This window comes from Protomyctophum bolini (assembly GCF_963924005.1).
Source record: "Protomyctophum bolini genome assembly, chromosome: 3".
NCBI lineage: Eukaryota > Metazoa > Chordata > Actinopteri > Myctophiformes > Myctophidae > Protomyctophum > Protomyctophum bolini.
The window spans coordinates 27,179,125-27,206,765 of NC_137864.1; the positions used below are offsets into that span (position 1 = coordinate 27,179,125).

General features: G+C 41.7%; 2 protein-coding genes across 2 annotated transcripts; one reads left to right on the forward strand and one right to left on the reverse strand.

The window, feature by feature from the left end:
* The first annotated feature begins 335 nt into the window (after positions 1–335).
* On the forward strand, positions 336–5,381 carry rps3a (ribosomal protein S3A). Its single transcript, XM_080759429.1, has 6 exons — positions 336–453; positions 1,151–1,254; positions 2,341–2,528; positions 3,204–3,412; positions 4,395–4,504; positions 5,200–5,381. The coding sequence occupies exons 1-6, from the start codon at positions 392–394 to the stop codon at positions 5,325–5,327; spliced, it is 801 nt and encodes a 266-aa protein (XP_080615555.1). The 5' UTR covers positions 336–391; the 3' UTR covers positions 5,328–5,381.
* A 1,640-nt stretch (positions 5,382–7,021) lies between these two features.
* sh3d19 (SH3 domain containing 19) lies at positions 7,022–27,412 on the reverse strand. Its single transcript, XM_080760636.1, has 22 exons — positions 27,339–27,412; positions 22,412–22,451; positions 21,118–21,163; positions 20,010–20,050; positions 19,823–19,862; positions 18,929–19,064; positions 18,489–18,831; positions 17,055–18,083; positions 16,439–16,543; positions 15,760–15,872; positions 15,043–15,083; positions 13,450–13,675; positions 12,981–13,049; positions 12,669–12,815; positions 12,473–12,545; positions 11,573–11,703; positions 11,104–11,162; positions 10,696–10,928; positions 9,821–9,870; positions 8,948–9,134; positions 7,909–8,018; positions 7,022–7,423 (listed from the first exon to the last, which is right to left on the reverse strand). Exons 1-22 carry the CDS (start codon positions 27,372–27,374, stop codon positions 7,313–7,315), a joined length of 3,366 nt encoding a protein of 1,121 aa, XP_080616762.1. The 5' UTR covers positions 27,375–27,412; the 3' UTR covers positions 7,022–7,312.
* Between the last annotated feature and the right edge of the window lie 229 nt (positions 27,413–27,641).

Below are 27,641 nucleotides of genomic sequence, written 5' to 3' on the forward strand. Positions count from 1 at the left end.
AATAAACCCAAAGTCATGTAGTCACAATGTGGAACAATTACTCGTGCACTGCAGCATTGGAATATGAATTAAATTCAATATTAGGCCTGGTGGTTGTCTATCTATGGTTTACTTTATAGCATAAGCATAACTATGTAGTAGGCATTTGCAAAAACTGTTCAGTGGCTGGCTGTACTGAAATGACGATGTAATTAATTCATGTATTAACTATTTATTCATGTCACTCACGTTACAATCTCAGTCTATCAAGACACCAGTAGATGGCGCTATTGAAAACCATAGAGAGCTACGGTTAAAAGCTCGCGAGATGAGCCACATATCGGCACTAGACAATCTCTTTATTTCTCGCGGTAGCACCTACTTCCGCCTCTTTCACTCCCTGTAAGCCAACATGGCAGTCGGCAAGAATAAGAGGCTGACCAAAGGTGGCAAAAAAGGTGCCAAAAAGAAGATGTAAGTAGCGAAATTCATGTGATATACTGTGTGGTAGATTGTGTTCATCTCGATTGTGACAGTTATAGGTATAAAAGATGAAGGATGAAGTTGATAATGACTGGATAGAGTGCGATAAGTCGCTCACCCTGGCACCCAACTTCACCGGCCTCAGGGTTACAAGCAGTGTTGTCACGCTGATTCCCTTATTGTACTGTCTGACATACACCGTTATAAAAAATATAACCTGTTACCCCAGCTCTACGATAAAACGCACCTAAATCGATACATATCTTGGCTGTTAAAATGTAATGCAAGTTGCAACACTAGGGCACAGCGAAGCTAATGTTTGCGTGAATTAGCTACGCTACGGCTAGCTAGCAAAGATGGCAGTCCGTTCGTTCCCCCACGAACGTGAATTGTTGGCCCTACATTTCTCAAAAATAATTAAAAAGAAATGTCGAAACTAATGTCAACGGTGGATAGATTTGCTGACCCTACGTTGTCGTTGGAAGTTAAGCAATTGAATTGGCTCGTTGTCTGAGGTCCTTCATAGTGTGCGACGGCACGGCACCTAGCTGCACTGTTAGTCTGTTAAATATGCGATTACAATTACAAACTTACAATAAACTGTCCATCCCCCGGTTGATTTGGTATAGGTGAAATTGTGAATTATGTTCAATTATATTAAGCTGCATTGCCGTTTATTTCCCCACAGTGTGGACCCCTTTTCCAAGAAGGATTGGTACGATGTCAAGGCACCAGCCATGTTCATCATCCGCAATATTGGCAAGACCTTGGTCACCAGGACTCAGGGAACCAGTGAGTTTATTTATTTCCTTGCTGCCTATATGCAAATTAATTGGCTAGATCAAGCGTTTGCAAAAGATGTGCATGGATAAAAATCTTAGTCTGTTAAGACCGAGCAGACCAATTGATCGACTGACTAGATGGCCCTATCATAGTTCATAATCAGAAGCTCATTTCAGATATAGGCTACTATGTTCATTAGCCGCAATTTGCAACTAGATTTATTTGAGTGGTCTAAGGAACAACTTTGTTCCTATGTCCCAATATATGTGACTGTCCCGATGTTTAGACTACCACTAGGGGGTGCTGTTGCACCACTCGCTTCAGACTGGTCTGATTTTTTTCTTTTTAATAATTGGACTCCCCACTCATCCAATTTGTTTGCGATCTTCTTTTATTAAACTACGAAACTCGCCAACATTGCAGCTGTAGGGCAAGCTTGAATTATCCTCTTTCAATATGCCAAGCTTTTGTGTCTTAAAAATCCATGTAGACATCTTATGAGCTACTTTCTGTCAAGAAATTCTGTGCAGGTGATGCTTTTTCTAAGTGTTGGAGTTTAGAAGTGCTCGTCGTAAGTAACTGAATGGCCCTGTGTACCATCTGCACATGATGCAGGAGGCAGCAGCACGACCCCTTAACCATAACGAGTGCTTCCAAGCTCCAACACTTGGAAAAAGAATCACTTGCAGAGGATGTCTTGACAGAAAGTAGCTCATAGCATGTCTACGGTGGTTTTTATCACAAAAGCTTGGCAGATTGAAAGAAAATAATTCAAGCTTTGCCTAGAGCTTCAATGTTGGTGAGTTTAAGGTTGTTTACTACAAGCAGATCGCAAACGCAAATTGGATGAGTGGGGAGTCAATGGAGGGTATTGCAACTCTAGATTCATCCCATTATAAAAAATCTTTTGCAAATTGTGGCTATGTTCACATGCATGCATAAGAAGTTTGTCTTGAAAAAATAATGGCAACTGTTTCAGCAAAAAAAAATAGGCCCACTGATTTACTTGTGATCACCTGAATTTTGAGGAGTCAGTTCATTATAAGTTCTTGTCAAACTCTTACATGCGATTCCCATCTCCTCATCCCCCTCCAGGAATTGCTTCAGATGGTCTTAAAGGCCGCGTGTTTGAGGTGAGCCTTGCTGACCTGCAGAACGATGAGGTAGCCTTCCGTAAGTTCAAGCTGATCACAGAGGACGTCCAGGGCAAGAATTGTCTAACAAACTTCCACGGCATGGATCTGACCCGTGACAAAATGTGTTCAATGGTCAAGAAATGGCAGGTAATGTCCATTAGTCTGAAACCTATTCAATGATGTTACTTGGAATGTTGTGTACTCTGAATCTGCTTGGTTGTATGCACTGAAATATGCATTTACTGTAATTCAAAGTTGTATGTTGTTGCAAATGCATTTTTTGTGTTTCCTGGGAAATGACACATCATGCCTTAATTGAATACCATTATACACGCAATTAACACAGGACTATATCTTGTGCCACCCCTTAACCCTAAACTAAAATTTTACTATTTAAAAAAAACATTTTACAATAGTTCAAAATTAAAATATTAAAACATTTTACTATTTAAAAAAAAATATTAGGATGGGGTAGGGGTGCTTACAGTGGCCTAAAGAATGAGTTAATTGTGGTTTGAGAACAGTAACTTGGGCTGAAGTAGTGTTACTATGGGTTTATCTTCCACAAATAATAATGTTTGCATATCTTCAGATCATGGTTGCTGGTAATGTTCCAGCATATTATCATAAAATGCACAACAAAATTATCTAAATGTGAATCATAATTGTCAGTGAGTGCAGTAGTTGATCTGTGTGAACTGTGAAAACACTGCAGTTGGCTTTCTACTATTTAGAAGTGTACAGCAAAGCAATCAGGTGGAAATGGGAAAGCATACATTTGTTTGCGTCATACCCTTGTCATGTGTTTCCCTTAATCTTCAGACTATGATCGAGGCACATGTGGACGTGAAGACCACTGATGGCTACCTGCTGCGTCTTTTCTGTGTTGGTTTCACAAAGAAGCGCACCAACCAGATCAGGAAGACGTCGTATGCCCAGCATCAACAGGTCCGCCAGATCCGCAAAAAGATGATGGAGATCATGACCCGTGAGGTCCAGACCAATGACCTGAAGGAAGTCGTTAACAAGCTGTAAGTAGACACTAGTTTTGATTATTGATTGACTTGCTAGAATATGTATCTTTTACGTTGGGCGATGAATGGATAATTCCTGATTTGAAAGAGTGTTTTAAGTGTCCTTTTGAAAGGGGTGCATACTGTAGTAGGTCATGGTGGAAGCGTTGTGCATCAAAACACAAGTTGACTGTCAATGACTGGCTGCTATTTATACATTATTTATTATTTCACTACATCATATTGTATCATTGACCTAAATTGCGTTATCAGCAAGGATCGGGTGATTTAAAAAGGTTATGCCAACTCGTGTTCTGACTTTTGAGCCGTACTGTCGTCGCATTGTCATGCTTTCAGGTTTGTGGTTTGAATACATCCCACTGATCCCAGGGTATGTCGTATCCTAGCAACACTGAAAGTTCTCCTTTCCCATTGGTGGTGTCATGAGTGAATGAGCTGCTGGGAACCAGGTTCATAGCACAGTCGGGCAGTTATCTTGAGAGCAAAGGGGGCAGAAACAGAATTGTCAAATGAATCACTGTCATTTGTATTTATTCCCGACGGAACAAAGTGCGTCCCGTATCGGTTCATTATGGGACACGTCTGTTAGTTTCCAAATACTGGACGATTACGTATTTTACGGGACGGTGGTAACCCCGATTCCGTCTGGAAAATCCTGTTGAGGAAAGGTTATAATTTATGTTGCGTACCGGTGGTTGGGAACATCTGACGTAAAGTGTCCAGCTTATGCTGGAAAGTCGGCAATATACAAAGTCAGATTTACTTAGGCAATGAAGTAAATTAAAACCTAAACAACATGGAATCATAGGATTAATACTGTAAAAGTTAATGGTTCGTTTCTATTTGCGTGACACCTAGAGCTAAATCCCTGAGGGTAATGGTACATTCATATTTTAATGAAGCATGCTCAATGGTGTTGCATTTAATGGTGCATATCCATAGACCATACTAATGCGGTGCTGTGGATTGTATCATACAGGATCCCTGACAGCGTTGGTAAGGACATAGAGAAGGCATGCCAGTCCATCTATCCCCTCCACGATGTCTTTGTACGGAAGGTTAAGATGCTGAAGAAGCCAAAGTTTGAGTGTAAGTGATTTTTCTATTTTGGATGAACTGTTATCAAATCCATTTTCCTTTGATCGTACTTTGGGAACCAATTATTCCAGGCTGTTTATGGATGCTGATTATGTTTTTGAAAACCATTCATTGACATTGCCTTACATTTCCTCTTCAAAGGAAGAGAAGAACTCTCCAAGGAAATGTTTTGGTCTCATTCAGAGCTGACAAAGCCCATTATTCCTACTGCAGCCAATGATGTATGCGACACTCTAGAGCTAAAACTGGATATTTTTGATATACAGGTTTAATTTTTGTCTTGTCTAGACAAACATTAAAAACGCCATTGACAATGGACAGAGTTTAATGTTTTTGTCTGTCACTGAGCAAATTGGCATATGATGTTATATTATCGCAATGATGTAAGATAATAAGGGTTGGTAAAGCGCCCCTCACTTCACATCGGTGTAAAAAAAAAAATGTTGCTTGTAATAGAGAAGGCACTTTTTTAATTTAGAATTGACTTTTGTCCTAATTTTGAAATGCTGCTGACAGGGGTCAGGACTTAGTAAAAAAAATAGATGGATATAATTTCTATAGATTTGATTAGTAGCCTACACATCCCTAGTTAGGAGTTTTTTGTTAGTGGCCATAAAGAGGCTACAAAACAGAAACCTTTCTACAATGGCTTAGTAAAAATATCTTGTTTTTTCCCTTGTATGCAGTGGGCAAACTAATGGAGTTGCATGGTGAAGGTGGTGGCGGCAGTGCAGCCAAGGCCACTGGTGACGAGACAGGCGTCAAGGTTGAGCGCGCTGACGGCTACGAACCCCCCATCCAGGAAACTGTCTGAACAAACCACCATGTCACAAATTTAATAAAATAAAAAAAATGTAAACGTGGATAATGGCCTTGTGTTTTTGTTCAATTCTATGCTGTAGAGTGGTGGTTCTCAAAGTGGGGTCCAGCGTCCTTGAGGTTCCAAGTGGTCCTCGGCAAAAGTAGTTTATATAGCGTCGCAATCATTTTAACCACTTTACCCTGTTATGTTGGCTATTCAAAAACCGCTAAAACAAATTGTGAATTCTCTTATGGTGTCCCTGGAAAAATACAACTTTCAGATAAGGGTCCCTGACAAGTTTGAGAACCACTGCTGAAGATGGGTTGCCACTGCAAAATATTGGCTATTGGCAACACTACCTAACTTTGTGGTTACACAATGTTATACAATATAACTATCTGAACTTCTCACCACTGGTTGCAAAATTGAATTTCTCAGTTAAATTTGCTTCTGATCTTGGGTGTATAATTTATTGTATATTCAGTAATTGAATTTCCCCGTTTCTCCAGCTCCTGTAAGATGCATTTTCCACTCTAATACCAATTACCAACTTATACCTGAAAAGATTGGATGAATGGAAGTGAAAATGGCTGCTAAAATTGGATCTCTTAAAAACAAAAAAGCTGTTGCTGCTGATTGGATGATATTGGTGACTGATAACCTATTTTATTATTGGAGCTGGAGTGACCCGTTACTGAGGGCAATGGATGCACCTGGGGCATATCCTCACCTCAGTGATGTATCCTCTAAGGTTATTTTGTTTCAGGTCTTGCAACATCATACCTGTCACTCGGGTGACCCAGCCAGGTTGATCAAGTCCCGACTTACGTCCCAGTAGCTTCCCTCAATCAGTCCCATTAGGGGAAAAACCAGGGCCACAATCCGTTGAGCCGGAACTACTTTGCCAGTATTGGGAGGTACTGATCATGCTGGCATGATCAGTACTAAGGACTAAGCTCTGTGGGGTTTACTCCTGTCCGGGCCTGTTGCACCACCAGTCTCTCAGCACCAGGCACTTCATTCAGGAGTGGATTCTTGAGCCCCATGGTTATGTTAAAAAGAAATGGATTTAAAAGGATCCCTGACCAAATTGTACTTTAATTTTAGACTAAAACTATTAGATCAATTCTGACCTTTTGTAGGGCTAATTCAAAAGAAATTGTTAAATGTGAGGGCCACGGCAACCCATCTCTAAAGCCCTGAAAAACTATGAAATATACTGCAGGTCAGTTTGTGGCCACTAGATGGTGCAACTGTAGATGTCCATTTCTGTGAAGGTCAATGTATGTTGCTGATTTCACTCATTAACACATTTGTACTCTATGTATAGAGGGGACAAATTTGAAATGTTTTTTTTCTGGCTTAGAATGAGCTTGAATATAGCCAGCCTCTGTGGCACATTGAGTTATAAAATAAACTAATTCTGATATCTAATGTAAATAGGGTATGAGCATGCATAAAGTGAGTGGCATAGTGAGTTTAACGTTTAATGCAATCAGATAGACTTGTTTGAATGTATGGGCTGTCAAGGCCAGAAAGTAGTTTGCCACTCAGGCATTCCCACATAACTTCCTCTGATGTTGTCATGTGCATAGTTGCATATACCCTCTATAACAGTATGGTTTTGTCACGGTGGTCAAGAATTCTGGACAATTTTTCAACTTTGGCTTTGAGTACATACACAATTTCCAATGAAGTCAACAATTACATGACAGTTTAATTTATTTTCAATATGATAAATAACATGGAAAACAATCATTCACAATACCTCTTAATGTCAGACAAATGAATCATACTGCTTGGAAAGTTTTAAAATACTGCATTTCAGTAGAGAAGGCACTTCACTGCAGATTTCCACTGGGAAAGCAGTTCTCTTTGTTCTCACAGGTTCTCATATTTCAGTTCAGTCAGAATGTACAGTATCTCAGGCACATAACGGGTCTCAGTGACAGTCTCCACTGTCTGCCTTTGTGTTCTGGTCTGAACTTTGTTCAGTGCTATCCCAGTACTTGGACATAGTCTTTAGGAACCAAGGCCCGCTTTCCTCGCAGGTCACCCAGGAACCACTCTTCATTTATGGACTCCAGGTTGGTGATAATGTCCCCAGCCTGGAAATAAAGAAAGGGAATAGAAGAAATTACACTATGGGCTATATCTTGCACCACCCCTTAACCCTTATCCCTAAACTTAATTGCCATTGTTTACTATTTAAAAAAACCTTTTAAAATACAAGCTCACAACATGTCGATTTAGATTGGCTAGTTGAACTATATTACCCTGTATACACTGTATAAATTACTTCAGAGGTTGTCAAAGTGGGGTCCAGGGACGCTCACGGATATTTGAGGGGGTTCCAAATGGAGGTCAGAGTGTACAAATGGATCACAATGGAGTGGTTATGGGTTTTCCTTTAAATAAAAAAGGTTTGAGAACTACTGCAATATCCATTGTGTGAGATTTTGCTTATCATTGGATATGTTAAGATCTGTGAATTGATGAAATTCACAAGCCTACATCACCCTCTACTGTTTTCATACTACATATACATAGTTGTCTATTCCAAATTATTGATTTTATTACAAAAAGTGTTCACCTGCAGAGCGAGCTCCTCGTCGCAGTCGGAGGTGAAGTCATACAGAGCCTTGGCTCTCGCTCCACTTGTCTCACCTCCAACCTGCTGATGGTCCAGTCCTGATGACTGGCCTGGTGACAGAGGGATATATCAAATACACTGGGTCATGGAACGTCATTCATTGTAAATTTGTAATGGTGCAGTATAATATCACAAATTCACAATATAATACTCCTACACACAGAGTTCAAGTTTAAAAAAAGTAACACCCCAAACACCATGATGTGGGCACTATAAATCTCACTCCTTGTTGCGACCACAGGTCGCATTTACTAGTATGAAAACGTGCATTGTCCGTCAGTCAGTCCGTCCATCCGTCACGGACTGACGCCATATATAGGGCATGCCTCGTGACATCACATGACATTATGGAGATCCCTGATGTCATCAATATTAAGCCCATATGACATTCATATGTTGATCTGAACTCAACAAACCCTGTACACTCAAGAGACGCTCCATATATGACCAGTACAGAATTCATTCCATATGTTGATCTGACCCCCCCCATGCGAAAGTGCCAAGGCTCGCCCAGCAGTCTGCCATCACCCAGGCAGATGCCCTCAGGGCGTCTTACTGGTTTAAGATACACTGAAGTCTCCGCCCACTCTTTCTTTTTTTTTGTCCTCCTGAAATGTACCACCTGTAGTGTTACTGCCTTGTCTGTCTCTGTTTGAGTGCGGACTCGATGCCTGTAGAAAAAGGACTATACTATACAGAGACATTGGAGATGGTGCCGCATGGAGGGGGGATGAGGGAGGGAAGAGGGGTGGGGAAAAAAGGAAAAGAAGAAAATCTTGGGAAATGCTCCTGTGTCGTTTTGTTGAAATGATGTATGTAATACAATGCACTTTCCAAATAAAACAAATATTATAAAAAAAAAAAAAAAGATACACTGAAGTGTGTGTGTGTGTGTGTGTGTGTGTGTGTGTGTGTGTGTGTGCGCGTGTTTTCAAGTAATGGTAAACAGAAAAAGAGGATCACTATGTTTGTACAGTACCAATGCTGCTTTCAACGAAGGCTGTAGGGAATATCCCTTCTCTGCCATTGAGTCTACCGGAGCTCCACTCTCCATCGATGTGCTGGGTGACCAGAATGCTGTCTCCTTGCTGGAACGAAAGGTCTCCCTCTTTCTGTCCAGTGAAGTCATAAAGAGCCACAACCCATTCCAGATCTGACTGAGAGGCCTGGAATGACAATAGAGCAATGGAGGGTTTGCTGTTTGTGTTACTGAGCAACACACATACAGTATGCAACAGTGGATGTGATGCTGCTGTGAATGTCCCACAATGCACTGCGCAAGCTGCTTTGACAACATAACATAATTGACATGGCAACCAAACCCCTGTCATATCGTCAATTATGCTTCTATTATGCATAGGCTAATATGTACTTGTTGAAACCGATAACATAGAGCAAAAGAACGGGACCATGTATGTATAGTACCTCTGCTTTGACACAATATGGGGCACTTTCCTAATATTCTGTGTGGCCCCATTAGTATGTCTAAGTAAAAGGAGTATTTCACCACCTGAAACATTACATTTGTAGTGAGAAAAAGTATTCATAGTTGTAAGAAGAAATGGCACCCTTTTCACATTGGCCTATTATAGTGGCACCAGGAGACCAAAATAACCTCCCTGACCTGTGCTCGAGGAGCACTTTTTCTAGTTCATTATGCATTTGTGTACTTTTAACCTGCATTAGGTAAATACTCCTTTGTATTGTGTCTTCAAATATTAGTGCCGTTAGATGCGTTCTAAAATGATTTTGGGAGTGACACGGCGTCCTTCACTGGAGGTGCTGGTAGAGGCTGAACACCCTTTCTCTGATGCTGAAGTTTGTGATATAAATGGAAAATCAAGTAGTTTACCTGGATGGATTTAGTGGACTTAGACAGAGTACTGGATGAAGCAGCCATTCCTAGGAAGAAAAGAAAACACACCAACACCATGGTTATACTAGTGCAGCAGAATTTAAGACAAGCAAATAACTGCACAACACAGTTATTTGGCATATAACTGAATGAGATTGTATGTGGGTAGGAGCACTCGCCACTACACTACTGCCTGTATGAAAACACTGCATTAGACAGTGTATCGGTCATTCAGGCTTGCTGTCCCGAATCCTAGTGACCACACAGCACTTTTAATGAAACGTAAACAGATGCACAGATTCCAGGCATGCCACTGCAGGAAATGCCAGCCAACACCAACACAAAGGGAAAAAGGATGAATGGCAGCTCATTGAAATATAGAACAGTCGTTTAGTTGTTGAGTTTGAGGGGCAAAAGACTAACAATGTATGCAGTACCACGGTTCATACGTCGATGCATTCTGAATCTTCACATTTAAAATGATTAACACGTTTACATTCTTGGTCATTGTAACATTTTATAAGTTGACCCTGCCTTACAATAGTTAACTTTAGAATAATCTCCCAGACCCAAGCTACGTTGGGTTTAAATAGGATGAAAACAACACAAATTAGTTAGTGCTAAGCGAACATGAACAGTACTTTTAAGTAAGCGATTAACCTATTAAAAGTAGTACCGGTATGTACATTAGTACATAATGCGTGTATGCATGAATGCATGTTTTTGTATAGGCCTATTTCTATACTTTAATATTTAATATTTGTTTTATTATGTGTAAAGAGCGAGCAACCAAATTGAATTCTTTGTACAAAGAAGAAAACAGTGAATGACATTGAATCTAACTATTTATTATGTATTTGAGGCGGTCTCACCAGGCAGTGCCATCTTGGTGGGCTGGGTGGTCGGCTGTTGAGTTGGTGGCGGAGGCAGATCCTGGATCACCTCTACAAAGTTGAGAGGAAATATTCCACTGAAGACTCCGACTTGTCCCCGTGCCCAGTCCTCTCCGACGTACTCCTGCAGTCTGATCACGTCTCCCTCGCAGAAGGACAGCTCGTCGCTGTGCTCCCCCTCAAAGTCAAACCGCGCCATGCACCTCGGACCACTTCAAACACAATACACAATGGCTTTTTCAAACTGTTGTGAAAAAACAACAGAATCTGTAGTAATACAAAAATAGGCCTTTATTTATTAAAAGGGCATGTTTTGACCTTGATAGTTATCTGAAAAGTTGTGTTGAATGACTGATGTTAATGTATTTGTTAATGTGTCACTGTTACCTGATTGTTGTAGCAGCTGGCTTTGCTTTCTTCTCAGAGACAGATGCTGAAGAATTTGACTAATTGAACAAGAAAAATAGAATTGGTTTCTTTAACAGTCGAGGTTCCCAAACAGCACATGCAACACAATGGCCCTAGCCTGGCTCCAGCCCTGAATCGCTACCATTAAAGAAATATCTTCTGGCGATTCAGAAAATTCAGTCTCAGTGTCAGGCTATAATCGCCTCTTTTCCACCAAAATAACTTTCTCCCCAACAGCAGTGATTTGCTGATGTGAAACTCTGCCGATACGAAAAAACACTGATTTCCCTCATGCAACCCGTCAGTCTGCGTGTGGATGGACCATGACAGGGTGAACAGCGTCTTCTTCAACTGATTGAAGGAAGGATTATTATTTATTTATTTTCATTTACAATGATGTTGTGGTGTGCTGACCCCACCAAAGAGCAACACCATTGTTGAATCTCACCAGGACTTTGACATAGCCGATAGGGAAGAATCCAGAAGAACCCCTGCATGTTCCTCTGTACCATTCACTGTTCACCTGCTCCACCATGTTAACCACGTCTCCGGCCTTCAGCCTCAATTCTGTTGGACCCTCTGAAAAACACAATACACATTTCAACCACATCTGCTATCTACTAGTGGAATCAAATAAAATAAAAACTGCAAATGTATTTGATATTTAAGGCATACTCGTATAGGTTATTCCATTTGTAAACTATTGTGTGTATTCCGTGAGTCCCCGTACTTGTTCACAAGCAAAGTAAATATTACAAGGGTAGTTAGAACCATCCTTTCAGTATATAGTAAAAGGGGCTTGCATGGCATGGATAATGGTTTAAAATGGTTCAAAGGCCAGCGAGAACAGGTATGTCTTAAGTCTGGATTGAAAAGTGTCCAGAACTTAATCGGAAAGCTAAACAAGCTAAACCAAAAAGGCACGATCACCGTTTTGCTTCAGCCAGAACCATTATAGCCAGAAGACTGAGTGTGAGAAGCATTGTGTCAGCAGATTGACCTAGATGTGTCGAGGGAGTGGAGTAGAGCAGAGTTTAAGGTGCAGCAGGTCCATTCAGGGCTAAACAAAAACTTTAAACTTTAAGATCAGCCCTGTGTATGACTGGAACCCAATGAAGGAAAGCCAGTATAGGGGTGATGTGAAAATAATATGATGTGATCCCGCCTACCTAGCCAGTCAAGAGTCTAATAGCGGAATTTTACACAAGCTGCAATCATGAGAGCATAGAGTTACAGTAGCAATTCCTGTACATTACCTGTACATTACATTACATCCATGAATATGGATCACTTTCTCCAGATCGTGGACTGGGAGGATTTAGGAAAAAAAGCACAGAAGAAATGTTACCTGGGTCAAAATCATGCAGAACCTGGACCTTGATTCCACAACTGTCTGTGCCAGAACCAACTGAACCGACGTCCTGTATGGGGAACAAGACAAACAATGCTATAGTTAGAGGTGTGTGTGTGTGTGTGTGTGTGTGTGTGTGTGTGTGTGTGTGTGTGTGTGTGTGTGTCTGCCTTGTAGTGCTGAGGGTGTTTACCTGTGGGTGAGTCCTGGCAAGGACAGACGATGACAGAGGTGTGATGATCTTCATGTGGGACTTCTGGACTCGACCACTGGCGTCCCCTACCTGGCATTTAAATGTGCCATGGTCCAGGTCCTCAATCAGCACGAGTACCTCATTTTTCTGTTGGAGAAGATAATAAAAATGTCTCTACTACAGATCTTACACCGAGATACATTGAATGACATGAATGTACTGATTCCACCCAGAAATCGTGTCATGTAAACATGAGATGTGACAATTAAATGAAGTAGTTTGCAATAAATGGTAAGAACTTGTCTTGGTCACCTGAAACGAGAGTTCCCCTGTATTGGTCCCATTATAGTCAAAGATTGTAATTCCATGAGGGAGTTCAAGCTGGGGGAACAACAATTAGAACACATAAGTAGTGATATTTTTGAAGGAGTGTAGATAGCTTTCATAAGTCAGACAATTGAATGTTTCAGTCGAGAGTAGTAAACAATAGGCACAGGAGGAAAGATGCTTACTTGTTAATATCCCACCCAACCTATCCTCTCTCCAATTCCTTGACCGCTTGACTTTTGTTGCTGACAAATGTTCATGGCATTTTGTCTGAACTTTTACTTTGTAAATCTGGATTAGTGTCTGCTAAAAGCCTGAATTGTAATGATTCAGTCTTAGGTCAGGAAGACGTACTGCCTGGGACTTCACATAAAAGGATATGAAAGTACACTACTTCTAGGCAAACACCACAGTTCTACACCACATGAGAAACCACCAGTGTTGGGTCTCTCACCGTGTATTTGTTGTAGAGACGGTGCCCAGGGTTGGGCCTTGGGGGCAACACAGGACCTTTCCTCTTGGGTTTGTGGATGTGAGATAGAGGTTTGGGTGGAGCCTCCAACAGAGCTGATTTTGTAGAACTGGATGCTCCTGCCTCGTCAAGCTGGGGTGGAGGCGGTCTTCCAGGTCCTGCTTTGGCCATTGGCGGGCGAGGTGGGAGGCTCCTCCCTCCACTAGGTCTGGAACAAATCAACAGACAGTAGTTTTGTTTATATTTATTTGTACAACAGCACACTTCAATTCAGGGTCATCAGTGCCCATACACTAGGTGGGGTTGGCAAAAGGGTCTTTCTGTGTGGAGTTGTCCCCTAGGGTAGGTAGTACCCTCACAAAAAAAACATGCAGTAATCCTGGCCTCTATACTGCCTCCCCCTGGTCAGCTGGGGCGCCTGATAGAGGGTAAAGGAACTGGTTGGAACAATGTGTTCGTTCCACGCGCTACGTCCTCCTGGGGAAACTCCCCCTTTAAGGTGATAAGAAGCGGCCTGCTCACTCATACATTGAAGGAAGTAGTTCAGGGCTCTCCCCAGGTTGGCAACGGGAGAGAAGCGCCCAGGATTACCGATTAGGTCAATTGGCATATATTGACATTTAATCAAAACAACATATAACCTTTTGTGTCCGATGGACAGATAATTTACTATTCTCTTCCTATATGCATACAACTCGAATTGTGTTAAAGGGGAACCATTTTCAACATTTTACTATGTCATTAATATACCTTTGAGCTGTGTGGAAATAATACAAAATAATATAAAATCACATGTTAATGATATTTTTCAGATCTCCAGTTCTAGGAAACACATAATGGGGGGATGCAAGGGGTCTTGACCAAGAGTCAGTAAGTAATGAGTTGGGAGTGACAATGTGTTGGTTTGTTGAACACTATTTGGCATATGAAAGATCCATGAACAACCTTGTCAGTCACCAGGAATGTAATTTCTAGTGTACCTATAAAGTAGCCTGGTAAACAATCACACAAAAAAGTGGAAGAGGAAATCAGCATCTGTGCTCAGGGCCCTGTGATTGACTGATGCCAATTGGCTCTTCCATCTCTTGTTTTGTTTCAGCAAAACACCCTAGCCTTTGCGGCCAGACCAGTCTGCAGAAGACAAATGATAATCTGAATTCACACGACCGGGATGGTTTACTAGAGGCAACCGATAAAGATTCTAAACTTTGAAATCTGCTTGCCAGACCCATGCATGGCTTTCCTGGCACTGATGATCCTATAGTCGGGCTTGCAGACAGCGTCTTCTGTGTGAACACAACCCCGGGTGCTTGACTCAATCATGGTAATATCAGTCTATAATATCCATCTGCAAGAAGCAACCTCATGTCCTAAAGAGACCTTCATCATTGAGTTAGGTGTTCCGTTTCTTCTTCTTTGAATACGGCTTTGACTGCCAATGTATGGAAGCTCTGCTTTGTACATTTTGGTGCACATACTGTATGTATATAGCTACATATAAATATAATTGACAGAATATGTATCAACTAAGATTGTGAATCGGTGTATTGTGAATCGGCGTATTGTTTCACTCACCGAGGAGGCAGGGTCGGTTCCGGCCCTGTGTTGAAGGACTCCTGTACATCATAAAATGTCTTTGTTAGTCCACAGATATGATCAGGTGTAAAAACAGGCTTACTGCTTCTATTCCCAGTGGCCTGAAACCATAAACCCCAGCAAACACTATACAATGTATACAACTTGTGATGTTTATTATTCATACAACACACACACACACACACACACACACACACACACACACACACACACACACACACACACACACACACACACACACACACACACACACACACACACACACACACACACACACACACACACACACACACACACACACACACACACACACACACACACACACACACACACACACACACACACACACACACACACACACACACACACACTTCAGACTGACCAGCCAGATAGCTCTAACTCTACAGTAGGCAGTTGTTTACACAATGGCTGCTTTGTGTCCATATAAAATACTGGAGGAGCTGCAGGTGGGTGTTGGCAGTCCAGGTAAAAGATAGGAGACATCCAGTACACATTACAGTGTATAAGCACATCATAATAATAATAAAAGATGTTAAAGCATTTTTTTTCCAGCAATGTCTGCAGCTAATCAGCTTCATTAGAGATACAAATACAATTTTGTGATACTGTAATAGTAAAAATGTCTATAAATATGGATCATAATTAAGCAGGCCACTCTTCAGTGACTACTCTTACTGTGGAGGAGATGACAGGAACAAGGCTTGGTTTGTGGGCCACAGGAGGCGGTAGGGAGCCTACAGGCTTCTGGAATGGCAGGGGAGGAGGAGCGGAGAAGTCCAGCAACTCATCTAAGATAGGTGAAATATTGCTTGGTAAGTTATTTTGAACTGCAAAAAAGTGTCTCTGAAAAAGCTTAAATTCCTAAAAACGTATAATGTAGTGAGTTGACTCCATGTTGTTGTACTACCTTTATCCGCTTTCTTTCTTGACAGAATAGAAGATAAAAGGTCAATAGACTTGATTTGCCATTTGCACAAATGAGCACAGCTCCCAGGGCCAGCATTTAAACAGATACAGCTAACTCACAATGCTGAATCAGTTTTCACGCACGTTTTCATACATGTTGATTTATAATTAACATATTGTGGTTGCAGAATGTGGGAGTATTAACCTAACTTCATTCACCATACTGAATACAAATACTCTGCTCTACTCAAAGTCGTAAACCGTTGTACCGTTGTACCGAGTAAACCGTTGTACCGAGTACTTATGTACTGAGTTTTGTTTACACCATTACATTTCTTCTCAATTTGTGACAAAAGATCACAATGGATCACAATGATGCACCTCATACAACAACATTCTTGCCAATATCCAGCCCTACAATGTAAAGTAACAGAGATGAGAGACTCACATTGGCCAGCTTTGCTGGGTACTCTGATGGTGGTGGGTCTTCTCGTTACACCCTGTCTGCTGGCAGCACTGTCCACACTGTGCTGAGGTTTCAATGGGGTAGGCTCTACAGACACAAAATGACAACTGACTCACTACTTTACTCTTTTATATGCGTCTGAACTTTACCTTGTTGATTTAATGGGTCTGGCTTAGTTAACCCATTGAGACCCGATTCTAAAAATGCCTTCTAAAACCTAACCTAACTTTTCTGAAAACCTTATGCCACATCTATAGCAATAACTAATGAGACACAGACGTAGCATCCAGATTCAAAGGTAAAACAACATATAGGTTGCACCAGAAGGTATCAATGGGTTAATCTAAAGTATGCTCTAGGCCTGACCTTGATCATTAGCCGAATAGTCAACTAATCGATCAAGGGAGTCTGATTCGACCAATCTCTTGGTCTCATTTTGTTGAGGGAATGTTTTTTGAAAATGTTTTGATATAATAATAATTAAAAACAACATTTTGGAAACAATAAATAAATTAAAGGACCCATAAAAATGTGTCCACGACCCACAAATGGGTCCCGACCCAGTGTTTGGAAACCAGTGGTCTAAATTAATGCTTACTTGTGGGAGTTTCCACATATTCATTCTCCCTGACCAGAGAGGTGGAGTTGTGATTGTTGACATTCAGGTTGGGTTTAAGGGGCTCCTTAGGAGGAGGCTTCAGTGGAAGAGTCGTGTCCTCATCCTGGATGTGAAAACATTTGGCTTTGACGACTACAGAACGCCGTGCGGGGGGCAGAAGTGCCACCTTGGAGGGCACGGCCTCTGGTTCCTCTGTGCGTGACAGTCCCACAGGCTTCTTTGGAGGCTGAGGTTTAGGAGCTGGGGTGGGACTTTGGGGGAATAATGACGCCTCTTGATTGTGGTTTTCTCCATTGTGGTACTTGACTGAAGGTTTGGGGGTTACAGAAGGCTTGGTGGCGACAGGGGGCCTGTTTTGTAGGTTTCTGGGTCGAGGCTGTGGCCGTTTGATAGGTTCTACCCCATCTCCCCCATCATTGCACACCTGGCTTTCGAAGGCCAGGATACGCGCCTGCATAATGTGCAGATGTTCACTTTGCCCACTATCGTCTAAATGGTCATCAGCGTCTGAGCTCTGCTCGTATTGGCTGTCCACGATGAACACCTCCAACAGTTCCTTTAAATATTTATTAGTTTGCAGCTTTTTAGGGTCAGTGCGAGAAGTCAGAACGTCGCTGTCGCCATTCTCACTGAATCTGATCAATGTCTGAACTTTGACGTCAGCCTTGATTGGCTGCTTGAGGGTTTTGGAACGACGAGGAAGTGGAACAGGGTGTTGTGTGAGGACAGGAGGAGGTTCTGCGGGGAAATGTAGCGAGTCTAATGTAACGGGAACAGATTCTGCAGACTGTTCTCTGTAAACATCCCAGTGTACTGTGACAGATCTGATGCTGGTTGTGTGCGTGGAGTCTGGGGGGTTGGGTTCAAGGTCAGCGAGACTCTCAGTGTTGGTAGAGGTTATGGTGGTTGCAACTGCCTGCTTGTGAGGAGATGCATCCGTTCCAGCACTAGTTTCGCTGCATGAAGGTTTAGGTAATGATGGTCTTGGTGGTTTTCGAGGCGTTTTAACTGTGAAGAAACAGATGGAAAGACCATATTAGCCATATTATATAAGATTTCAGAAAAACTTATTTAAAAATGTACAAAAGAATACTGTTGCTATATGCTGTACATGGCAACAACCACCACCGGTTGCTGTCCTAAATGGGTTAAGTTATCCACTTCCTATCTGTCGTCCCTATTTTGAGCTTGTAGGCAGAATATTTTCAAAAATGTGTCAAAACAATTTCAAGAATAGGGAAAATAGCAGATCTACAGGCTCGGAATGCATTGCCTAACTGGATTACCTTGATCAACGATGAGTGCCTGGGTGATAATCTATCATAGACGATCCTCACCAACTTAACTTTAGTTGTATGGCCAAACGTTTTGGACATACACTCTGCCCATCAGCGACGATATATGACTCACTACCTGATTTCCTCTCTGTGGACTGTGGAGCTGCAGTGCATTGTGGGTCAGTGGCAGCAGAGGCGTTCTTTACAGGGTCAGTCTGGGTGCATTGTGGGTCAGTGGCAGCAGAGGCGTTCTTTACAGGGTCAGTCTGGGTGCATTGTGGGTCAGTGGCAGCAGAGGCGTTCTTTACAGGGTCAGTCTGGGTGCATTGTGGGTCAGTGGCAGCAGAGGCGTTCTTTACAGGGTCAGTCTGGGTGGAGCTGCTGGTGATGCACGTAGATTTACGGGGAGCCGCTACTGGCCGGGTAATGTGCTCCTCTTGTGTCTTCTCTTTGATCACCTGGTCATAGGATGGCGGGGGCTAAGACACGGGAACGGATAGAGTTCACACACATACTGTAAATTACAAAACACACTCAAGTTCTTTTTTTCTTCCCTGGGGGACCAATCAGACCTACCTTGGAAGTAGTTGTGGTGCTGCCAGACCAGCTCGGCTGAGAGGATGGGAGAGGAGGAGGGAAAACCCCAGAGGGTCCTGGGAACCAGGTGCTACTGGCTAGTGGCTTTGCAGAGAGGATGGTGATCTCTGGTCTCCTGTAGGAACGTGTGGTTGTCAGTAAAACAGCTCAGGAATGAGACAACTAGATAATTAGTTAGTGTTTTGCGCTAAAGATATCCACAGTCTACAAGGAAGCAAGAGGCGCATGTTGAATTCCTTCCTTTGGCTGTGCCAAAAAAGGTGTTAAGTATGTGCAGGACCACGTAAAATATTTTCCTTGTTACAGGTGAAACAGTGGTAAATATAGACCTATTCATAAACGGGTCCCCTGGTCGCAGCGAACGTATTTCCTGTAGTCGGAGATGACATATCTGCGGTGTAAACTCGCAGGCTGTACTTTATACCTCAAACTTTAAATGCTTAGTATGAGGTATAAAATACAGCAGCCTTGTGTTCATACAACAGAAAGATTGGGTATTGGGTAAGACTGACTTTATTTTATTCCGTTTTTCTCCAAAGTTGAATGTTGCCACTACTGTTGGAGCAGCCATAAACTATACAGGTTCATCCCGATGTTCTGGGCCTCTTTGTAAAGTTAGTGTTAGTGAAAAGCAGGTAAAAGAGTAACGTTTGAGTGAACATCAGTCACTCTACCATTCAATGTAGTAGAAGACCTGTGAGTTTACACCTCAGATATATAGTCTCCGCCTACAGGAAATACGTCCGCTGCGAGCCTGCGACCTGTTTCTGAATCGATCTATACAACATGTCATATGCTAAGACAGCTGCACAAGATGAGGCTATGCTGCTCATATGTTTTACATAATTATGCAGAATATATCCAATACATTACCTTCTCTCTCTGCTGCGGTCACTCTGAGTAATTGTTTTTGCTGAGGGAAGAAAAAGAAAAGATCATGAAAGTTTATCTTGCATTGGTCTGAGCTGAGCAGCATTGTTAGCACTACAATAACACTACAATTCTCAACATGGATGCATTGCTCTTGAATACTGTAGAGACTCAAACTTGACAAACTCACTTCGCTTGATGGCAGCACGTATGGAGGAGAGAGGACCTTGGCTAGAGAGAAGAGAGAGAGAGAATCCCATTAACATTGAGGTGTGTGGAGCTCATGCTAACAAAGAGTTGTTTAGTAACCTGGTGGTAATGACTCACTTCTCAAAAGGATCCATTCAACTAGCCTGAGGCCACAAAGCTGCACACTACACATAGGACACGCGATTCTATGAAGCCTCACACAGAGACCACTAGTCAGCTCTAATACAATGTTGGGGATTTCCCATGGTCTCTGTCTTCTTTTTACCCTGTTAATCTGGAAGATCAAATTTCTGCTCAGTTCTGCTAAAAGTAAGCCTACCGGCATGTGGAAATGCACTGTAAGGTTTGGTGTGTGTGTGTATATATATATATAAATAAAAGGCCAAATGTACTAAATCTGTAACACTTTCTACACAAAACTATTAATCAGTCTACATGTAATCGAAACCATCAATTATAGCTTTGCACATCAAAAAAACAAAACAATTCTATACCCGTTTAAATCCAAGTCACACCAACCTCAAGGAAACATGAAGGTGAATGGTACCACCCACACAGCCACCGCAACATACGCAACCAGTATCCATATAAACCAAAAACATAATTAACACTTTGGGGGAAAAAATACTTTTAAGTGAGTTTTATATTCTCAGGTCTTCTCCCATTACAAATGACACTATTCTCTGTATTAAGCTTCGAGTTAATGTGGTGTACTACCAACGGTCTCCATGAAAAGTCTGCTGTCACCTGTTGTTAACACAAATGACACCTAAGGGTTTTAAACAGGTGATGTAACTCATCTGGGGAGAAAGAACAGTGCTCCCTGTCCTTCTTTATGGTCCCATCTGGTTCATTACATTGAAAAACTAAACATTCGTCATTTTTAGGGATGTGCCGATGAGACATTTTGGCCGATATCGATATACGATATAATGAATTGCTGTTATGGCCAATAACCGATATTACCGATGTCGATATATGATCTCATTCTGTATTGAAAAATTATAATACTTTTGTCCATTCTGAAAAATACATGTAACAGGGTATCTGCACTGCAGGCTTAGGCAAGTCAGATTTAACTTGAATACCTTTTTCTTGTAGAGCTGTTCAAGCTGTTACTTTGGGCTTGTTTATCTGTAAAGACAGATGCCGATTAATATTATCATCTATGACTCTAAGAAGGTTGGGGACCACCTGATGATCTCTCTTCCAGGCCAAGGCTTTATCCATTAAAGATGGATTATAATCGCATCTTTGATGTATTTACAAACATCTAAAATGTAATCCACATAACTCGAGAACCGTTCTCCACACTTAAAATTCGACACACATGTTCCACACCCCCACAGGGAGTGCAGTGCTGTCGGACACACCGTTGTCCAGAACCAGCACAAAAGCCTCTGCCCAGGGTCTGGACCTGATCACCCCTATGTCTCCATATATGGAGCTGGCCTGTTCTGACATCACGGACCTGATCACCCCTATATCTCCATACATGGAGCTGGCCTGTTCTGACATCGCAATGATTGTTCTGACATCACAATCTGCATAGACTCCATATTTCGGCATGCCTGACAAATAACTCCATACTGTGTATATGGGCATAAAAGGGTCACAGGGTGAGAAAAGTAACGTAATGTCACACATCCTCCATTGGTGCTGAGCCAAAACTGTAGAAACAGTGAACGATGAAAGCAGAACAATGAAGAAAGCAGGGGCTCGCAACTCACTCCAGTGGTATACTTGACAAAGACCGTAACATCGTATTTTTTGCCTGCCTGTCGCTAAATAAAGTTTGGAGCATCTTAAAGTGAGTTGCGAGCCCCTGCTTTCTTTTCATGAAAGGGACACAGACAGCATGCATTTCCAACTTGCATCGTTCCAAGACCAGCTATATTGCCCAATGGGCACCGCTCTAGTTAATAATAACAACAACAATTATAATAATAATAATAATTAAAAAAATGAAATAAAAATAAATAGATCAACCATGCTCACTGCAAGCGTATCACTGTCACTGAGCTCTACAACGTTGTTTACATAACTCCACTGACATTTTCACATTTATTTACATAATCTCACTGAGACCTGCAATGTTGTTTACATAATTTCACAGAGTTCTGCACATTATTGGAGCAGGCCGGCAGCAGCCTGGTATGTCTACAAACAACAAAAACATTGCGTTTGGTCCATTCCTCAGTGCATTGTTTGCTCCATTCACAAATCCACCCTCAGCAAATCAGGGTATTAAAGGGACAGTGGCTCTTTAACGCAGTTTCACTTTCACATTTTCACAGTTGACTGGTGAAGATCAACTTCCCAGTTTGGGAAACCTTGCAGTATGTTATGGAACTTCATGACTCACTTCAAGTGACAACATACCTGGAATGTAAGTGATCTGGCTTGGTCCTGCCTGAGCGGTCTGTGTGAAGACAAACAAACAAGGCAGTTAGATAACTGCTTACCACTGACATTCACTCTGACTTCATGTTAAAGAAATACACTGCAAAGTAAAAGCAAGGAATGGATGATACTCATTACTATAATAGTCCTAGTACTATTTTGTCTGAGGTCAGACATATCAAACAGGATTGAAATGAGGTCAACTGGAATAATCCTAGTGCTGGTGTAGATGTAATTACTTCCTGCATTGACAGGGCAGTAGCCTGGTTCAAGTCAACAAACAATGACAGATAGATACTGGTGCCCAGAGCGGAATTCAAATACAGACTCTGACTGGTGTGTGACTGATACCAAGCATAATGATATAAACTGTTCTGTGCACGCGCGCACACACACACACACACACACACACACACACACACACACACACACACACACACACACACACACACACACACACACACACACACACACACACACACACACACACACACACACACACACACACACACACACACACACACACACACACACACACACACACAAAACACAACATATTTGTAGCTAAATCTTACAAATAATGGAGATGAGGTAAGCCCTCAGACTACAGAAACTATGGCTGGTTGTACTCAGACTCAGCAGGTTACACAGTCCACCTGTCACACCTGTTGCTTGTTATCAGTTATTGCCACCGTACCTCTGGCTCATGTTACTATTCAGCGGCAAACCTAGCCCCACAAGCAGAACCCAAATGGTACTGAAGTTTCTGACATTTTGTAGACTAAAGCGACAATCAAATTTCATAAAAGCTTTATGTAGGGTTCCGAGAGGGGCTACGGCAAACATGGGAATGCCTGCGTATAGTTTGGCAAATATTATGCAATATAGATGAGGTACATGCATTTAGCTTCAGAAAGATTGAAAGTATTTCCCAACATGGTTTTAGACCGCTCCACATTTGCATATAACGAATGTGTGTATTAGCATGCCACAAACCACTAAACAGAGACATAACAGCTGACTGGGTGTCCGCTCCTAAAAATACACGATGTGACTTTGAAGTAAATGTATTAATGTAATGAGGGATATTATTCCCTAATGCTCCTACCTGCTCCTAGAATTGCTCTTCAAAAATAAATCTTCAAGACATCTTCAAACAACCCACACCAATACCATCCTATTCCATCAACTGTGTTTGATACTGTGTCAAGGAGCATAAAACCTACTGTCACACGCCCACAGACAGCAGAGCAACAGAAAGAGAGAGCCCAAAAGATCCTGCTCCTCCACTGTTGACTTGGCCAGTCTGATCAACTGGAATGCGGTCATGCAGGAAGTGTCAGGTGCGACCCACTTGATTTCTCTGCCACTCCCCTTTTCCCCCCCATAGGCATAGCAGTGGTGGCCAGTTTTGTGGTGCCACATATTGTAAACCCATAATTATATTCTTCCCATAGAGATTTCCAAAAAATATTGATATCAATTATTTTAAGCCTGCATGGAACCAAGCCATCCAGGTTTCTGGTGAATCATGACGTAATGCATGTCTATTGTCTATATAACATGTAGCATGCTTGTGTAGTTCTATATGCTAATAATTTAATAGAACGATACCGGTAGTTCAGGTTTTTTCTCTCTTTTTGGATTTGGGCCGGCATCACACATCTCAAAGTTCTTGTCAAGTAGTTTTAAACTGAAAGCTTGTTTAGCAATTTCTAGCAATGTGAATGTAAACAAATAGAAATAGAGCATGCACAAGAAATGTGGCCCTGATCGGTCAGATGGTTTGCGGAATTAGCCCTGGACAGGCACTCCCACTTGTAGATGGCTCTGACTGCAACTATGCCATAGCTGTATAAACTATACTATACTATCCATTTTACTTGAGGGGATATAGCATGAAACTTAAATAAATGGGCTTGTTTTGGGACTCAATTATGGTTAGGGTGCATACCACATGCAAAATGCCTTCTATATCGTGTCCTCGGTTCAACTCCCGGATAGCTGGACTGTTTCTCACTATATCGAAATAAAGCAGAATTGGAATAACACATGGGCTTGGCGGGACTCAAAGGTTGTGAGTTAGAATCCTAGAACAGGTTGGGAATACAGTAATGATTATCACTGTTTTGTCTGTTTCCTTCAGCTACTGTTTAAGTTTTTATCTTTTATAGTTGGACCACCCCTCCTTCTCCCCTATTTTATTTACAGCCACACCCCAGAAACACCATTACTCATCCTCTGGATGTTTGGTCATGATGAGTCATGACTTCATTGCTAACCTCTAGTCTTACTTTCACTTTGACAGCTGCTACCTGTAGTCTGTCTATCACCTAGCCTAAGATTCATCTACAAGAGTTGAAATAGGCTATCTATCACCTCCAACTCATGCATTTAGAAGGACAATATCAGTCACGGATGTTTTTTTCCCGAAATCTACGAGAGTCTAAGGTATCATTCCCAACGTACAATGTAAGTCAGCAAACTCAGCATATTTTGAATGATCAATTCCTAATCACTGGAGCAATAATTTTTGATTTCTTGTCCATATTTGGAGTTATATCATGGCAAGGTAACGACACAACCCAACCTTTACCAAATGGTCTTGCACTTTAAGTGTGTGTGTGTGTGTGTGTGTGTGTGTGTGTGTGTGTGTGTGTGTGTGTGTGTGTGTGTGTGTGTGTGTGTGTGTGTGTGTGTAAGTATTTGTATCGCAGTACTATGGATGAATTAACTCATTCTACAGTCTAATAAAAGTGGTTAGGGTAGGTACCCTAACAAAAACATGCAGTAATCCTGGTCTCTAAACTGCCTCCCCCTGGCCAGCCGGGGCACCTGATGGAGGGGAATGGAACTGGTTGGAATAACGTGTTCCTTCCACGCGCTACATCCAACCAGGGAAACTTGATCACCTATCTGTTTTCAATTCCAGTTTCAGTTATTAACATAAAATGACTTGTAAACAGTGACAGAGTCAAGCACGCAGGGAGCGGTTTCAAAGGATTTGCCCTGACATGAAAAGCAGACACAATGTGTGACAGACAGATGACTTGTCCTGTGAATAACAGGTGCTGACGTGAACTGTTAGTCATGGATGATTAGAAGTTGTCCAGACAGATCGACAATTCCTGATGCGATCTCTGATGTGGGCAGATGCAACCCAGGGCAAATGCTACAAAATCCTTACAATGTCACCTATCTCTGAATTATAGCCTGGTATGCCTTCATGTAAGTGTAATAGTATGTAATCCGAGAGCTGTCCTGATATGAGTGAAGAGTTAATTTGTCACAGTCACAGACTAAAAATACTTCATCAAAGGAGCACATTGAGGTGGATTTTACGTTCAGTCCTGTGGGATCTTGTCAGAGTGCTGCAGTCAAATATTAAATTCTCACAATGATATTTTGCTCTGAAAGATAAGGGTGGATGTGTGAATGCAAGATTACCGTCAGGTACCACAGAGCCTACAGGAAACCCCTCATCAATGGAGCATGCCACCACTGTTTGACATTCTGAATCCAGTCATATCTTATGATTTGGAGGACATTTAGAAAATGTTAGCAAAAAGTAGCACAGAATGAATTAATTACAAACAGAGGTGTTGCCTGGGATAAGTACATGAGCAGAGCTACATGTGTGAATTATATGCAAATAACATGCAAATTAAACATGATAACTTTACTCTGCATTCAGGGGATCATTCCACAAAGAATAAACACTAAAACCCTACTCACCCAAAACACTGACCTCACATGACTGTATACCTCTGTAAACATTAATAGATACAACACAGATTGCTCACCCACATAAACCACAAGCAGCTAGCCCACCTGTCCAAATGCGAGGTCACACAGACAGCTGTTATAGGGGTTGGGCTGTGGATGGTTGTGTAGGAAAGGGCGGGGTAGGGTGTGGTTTAACAGGGGCTGTTGGCACTATAAAATAAATATAAATAAATAAATATATAATAAATATAATTTGTTTTAAGTATTAAGGCTATTTGATGGCATAGGCTACTTCTAGTTCCCAAAGTTTTCAGGCTGTGAAAAATCATATTTGAACTGGGGACCCCAGACAGTTGTTGTATCATGTGACATGTCATGTCAATTGATTGCATAGAGCCTAAATGGAAACCACATGGATGTTTTTTTTGTGCTTTCCCTTTTGGAATAAGTGTTTGCCTGTACTCTGTTTTATGTCTGTTTTACATTTATGTCTAATAAACAGTTTATTAGACATGAATGTAATATTTGACAATTTGGTCAATTTGTTATTAAAATGGTTTTAAAGTAATTAAATGTAATGCTTAAATTGCATCTTTAATGCAGATAAACTTTTTATAACCTACTGTATGTTGGTTTGTTTGCTGTTGTGTTGAGTGAGAAAATTAAGCTTAGCTATAATCATCCTAGAGAACCCCCAAAATAATTTGTTGAGTTCCCAGTTTGGAAACCACTCCCGTCACATCCGATCCAATGAGGATTTTGTAAATGAATCAGCCTATCTGTCCTGAATTCCATTCCCCTGACATTTGAATATTGTAATCCAGTGACATATTTGACAAGTCAATCTATTTTTCCCACTTTATTTTCCAAAAAAATATTGGTTGCTTGCTTCAGATAGCCTATCAAAGACTAGACATGCTGCTGCTATGCCAGCAGCATGTCAGTAAGTTAAGTCAGTTACGATCCTTCTGTTGATTGAACTGCTGGTGACAGTTTCCACTTGAACAGCTGCGTTAAATGGGTTGGCTGAAAAACACTATAGGTTAGCCATGCTGAAATTATTTTCATATGCGCTGCGTCCTGCGTGTAGCCTATGTAAAAGCTGCTGTAGCCTACTAAAAACGTAGAATCGTTTAATTATACTTTCATAGCAGAAAAGTATTAGCATGGGTATACCAACCTGTCGGCTGGTTTCTGTTCCGTATCTCCCGTCCATCTATCGACTCTTCCTCTTGTTCACGTCTGGACTCAGCCTCAGCCATCATTTCTTTGAGACAGTTAAGGATCCGACACGTCTAATCTAAACACTCTCTCGTTAAAATCACTTGCCTGCCTGTCTGCCACTAGTGCGGCAGTGCCACTGCCACATGACAACCTGTGTAGGCTATATTCAGTATATTGCCTTTTCTCCTCCCGCTAACTCCATCAAAGGGAGGTGGCGCGGCACTGGCGCCTGTTTTGACTGAACAAACTATCAACCTTC

Coding starts and splice junctions, on each gene's coding strand:
- rps3a (XM_080759429.1), top strand. CDS start 392: ATGGCAGTCGGCAAGAATAAGAGGCTGACCAAAGGTGGCAAAAAAGGT. Junction 454..1,150: donor AAAGGTGCCAAAAAGAAGAT/GTAAGTAGCGAA, acceptor ATTTCCCCACAG/TGTGGACCCCTTTTCCAAGA. Junction 1,255..2,340: donor CACCAGGACTCAGGGAACCA/GTGAGTTTATTT, acceptor ATCCCCCTCCAG/GAATTGCTTCAGATGGTCTT.
- sh3d19 (XM_080760636.1), bottom strand. CDS start 27,374: ATGGACGGGAGATACGGAACAGAAACCAGCCGACAG. Junction 15,084..15,759: donor TTCCTGTCATCTCCTCCACA/GTAAGAGTAGTC, acceptor TATGATGTACAG/GAGTCCTTCAACACAGGGCC. Junction 11,163..11,572: donor TCGGCTATGTCAAAGTCCTG/GTGAGATTCAAC, acceptor TTGTTCAATTAG/TCAAATTCTTCAGCATCTGT.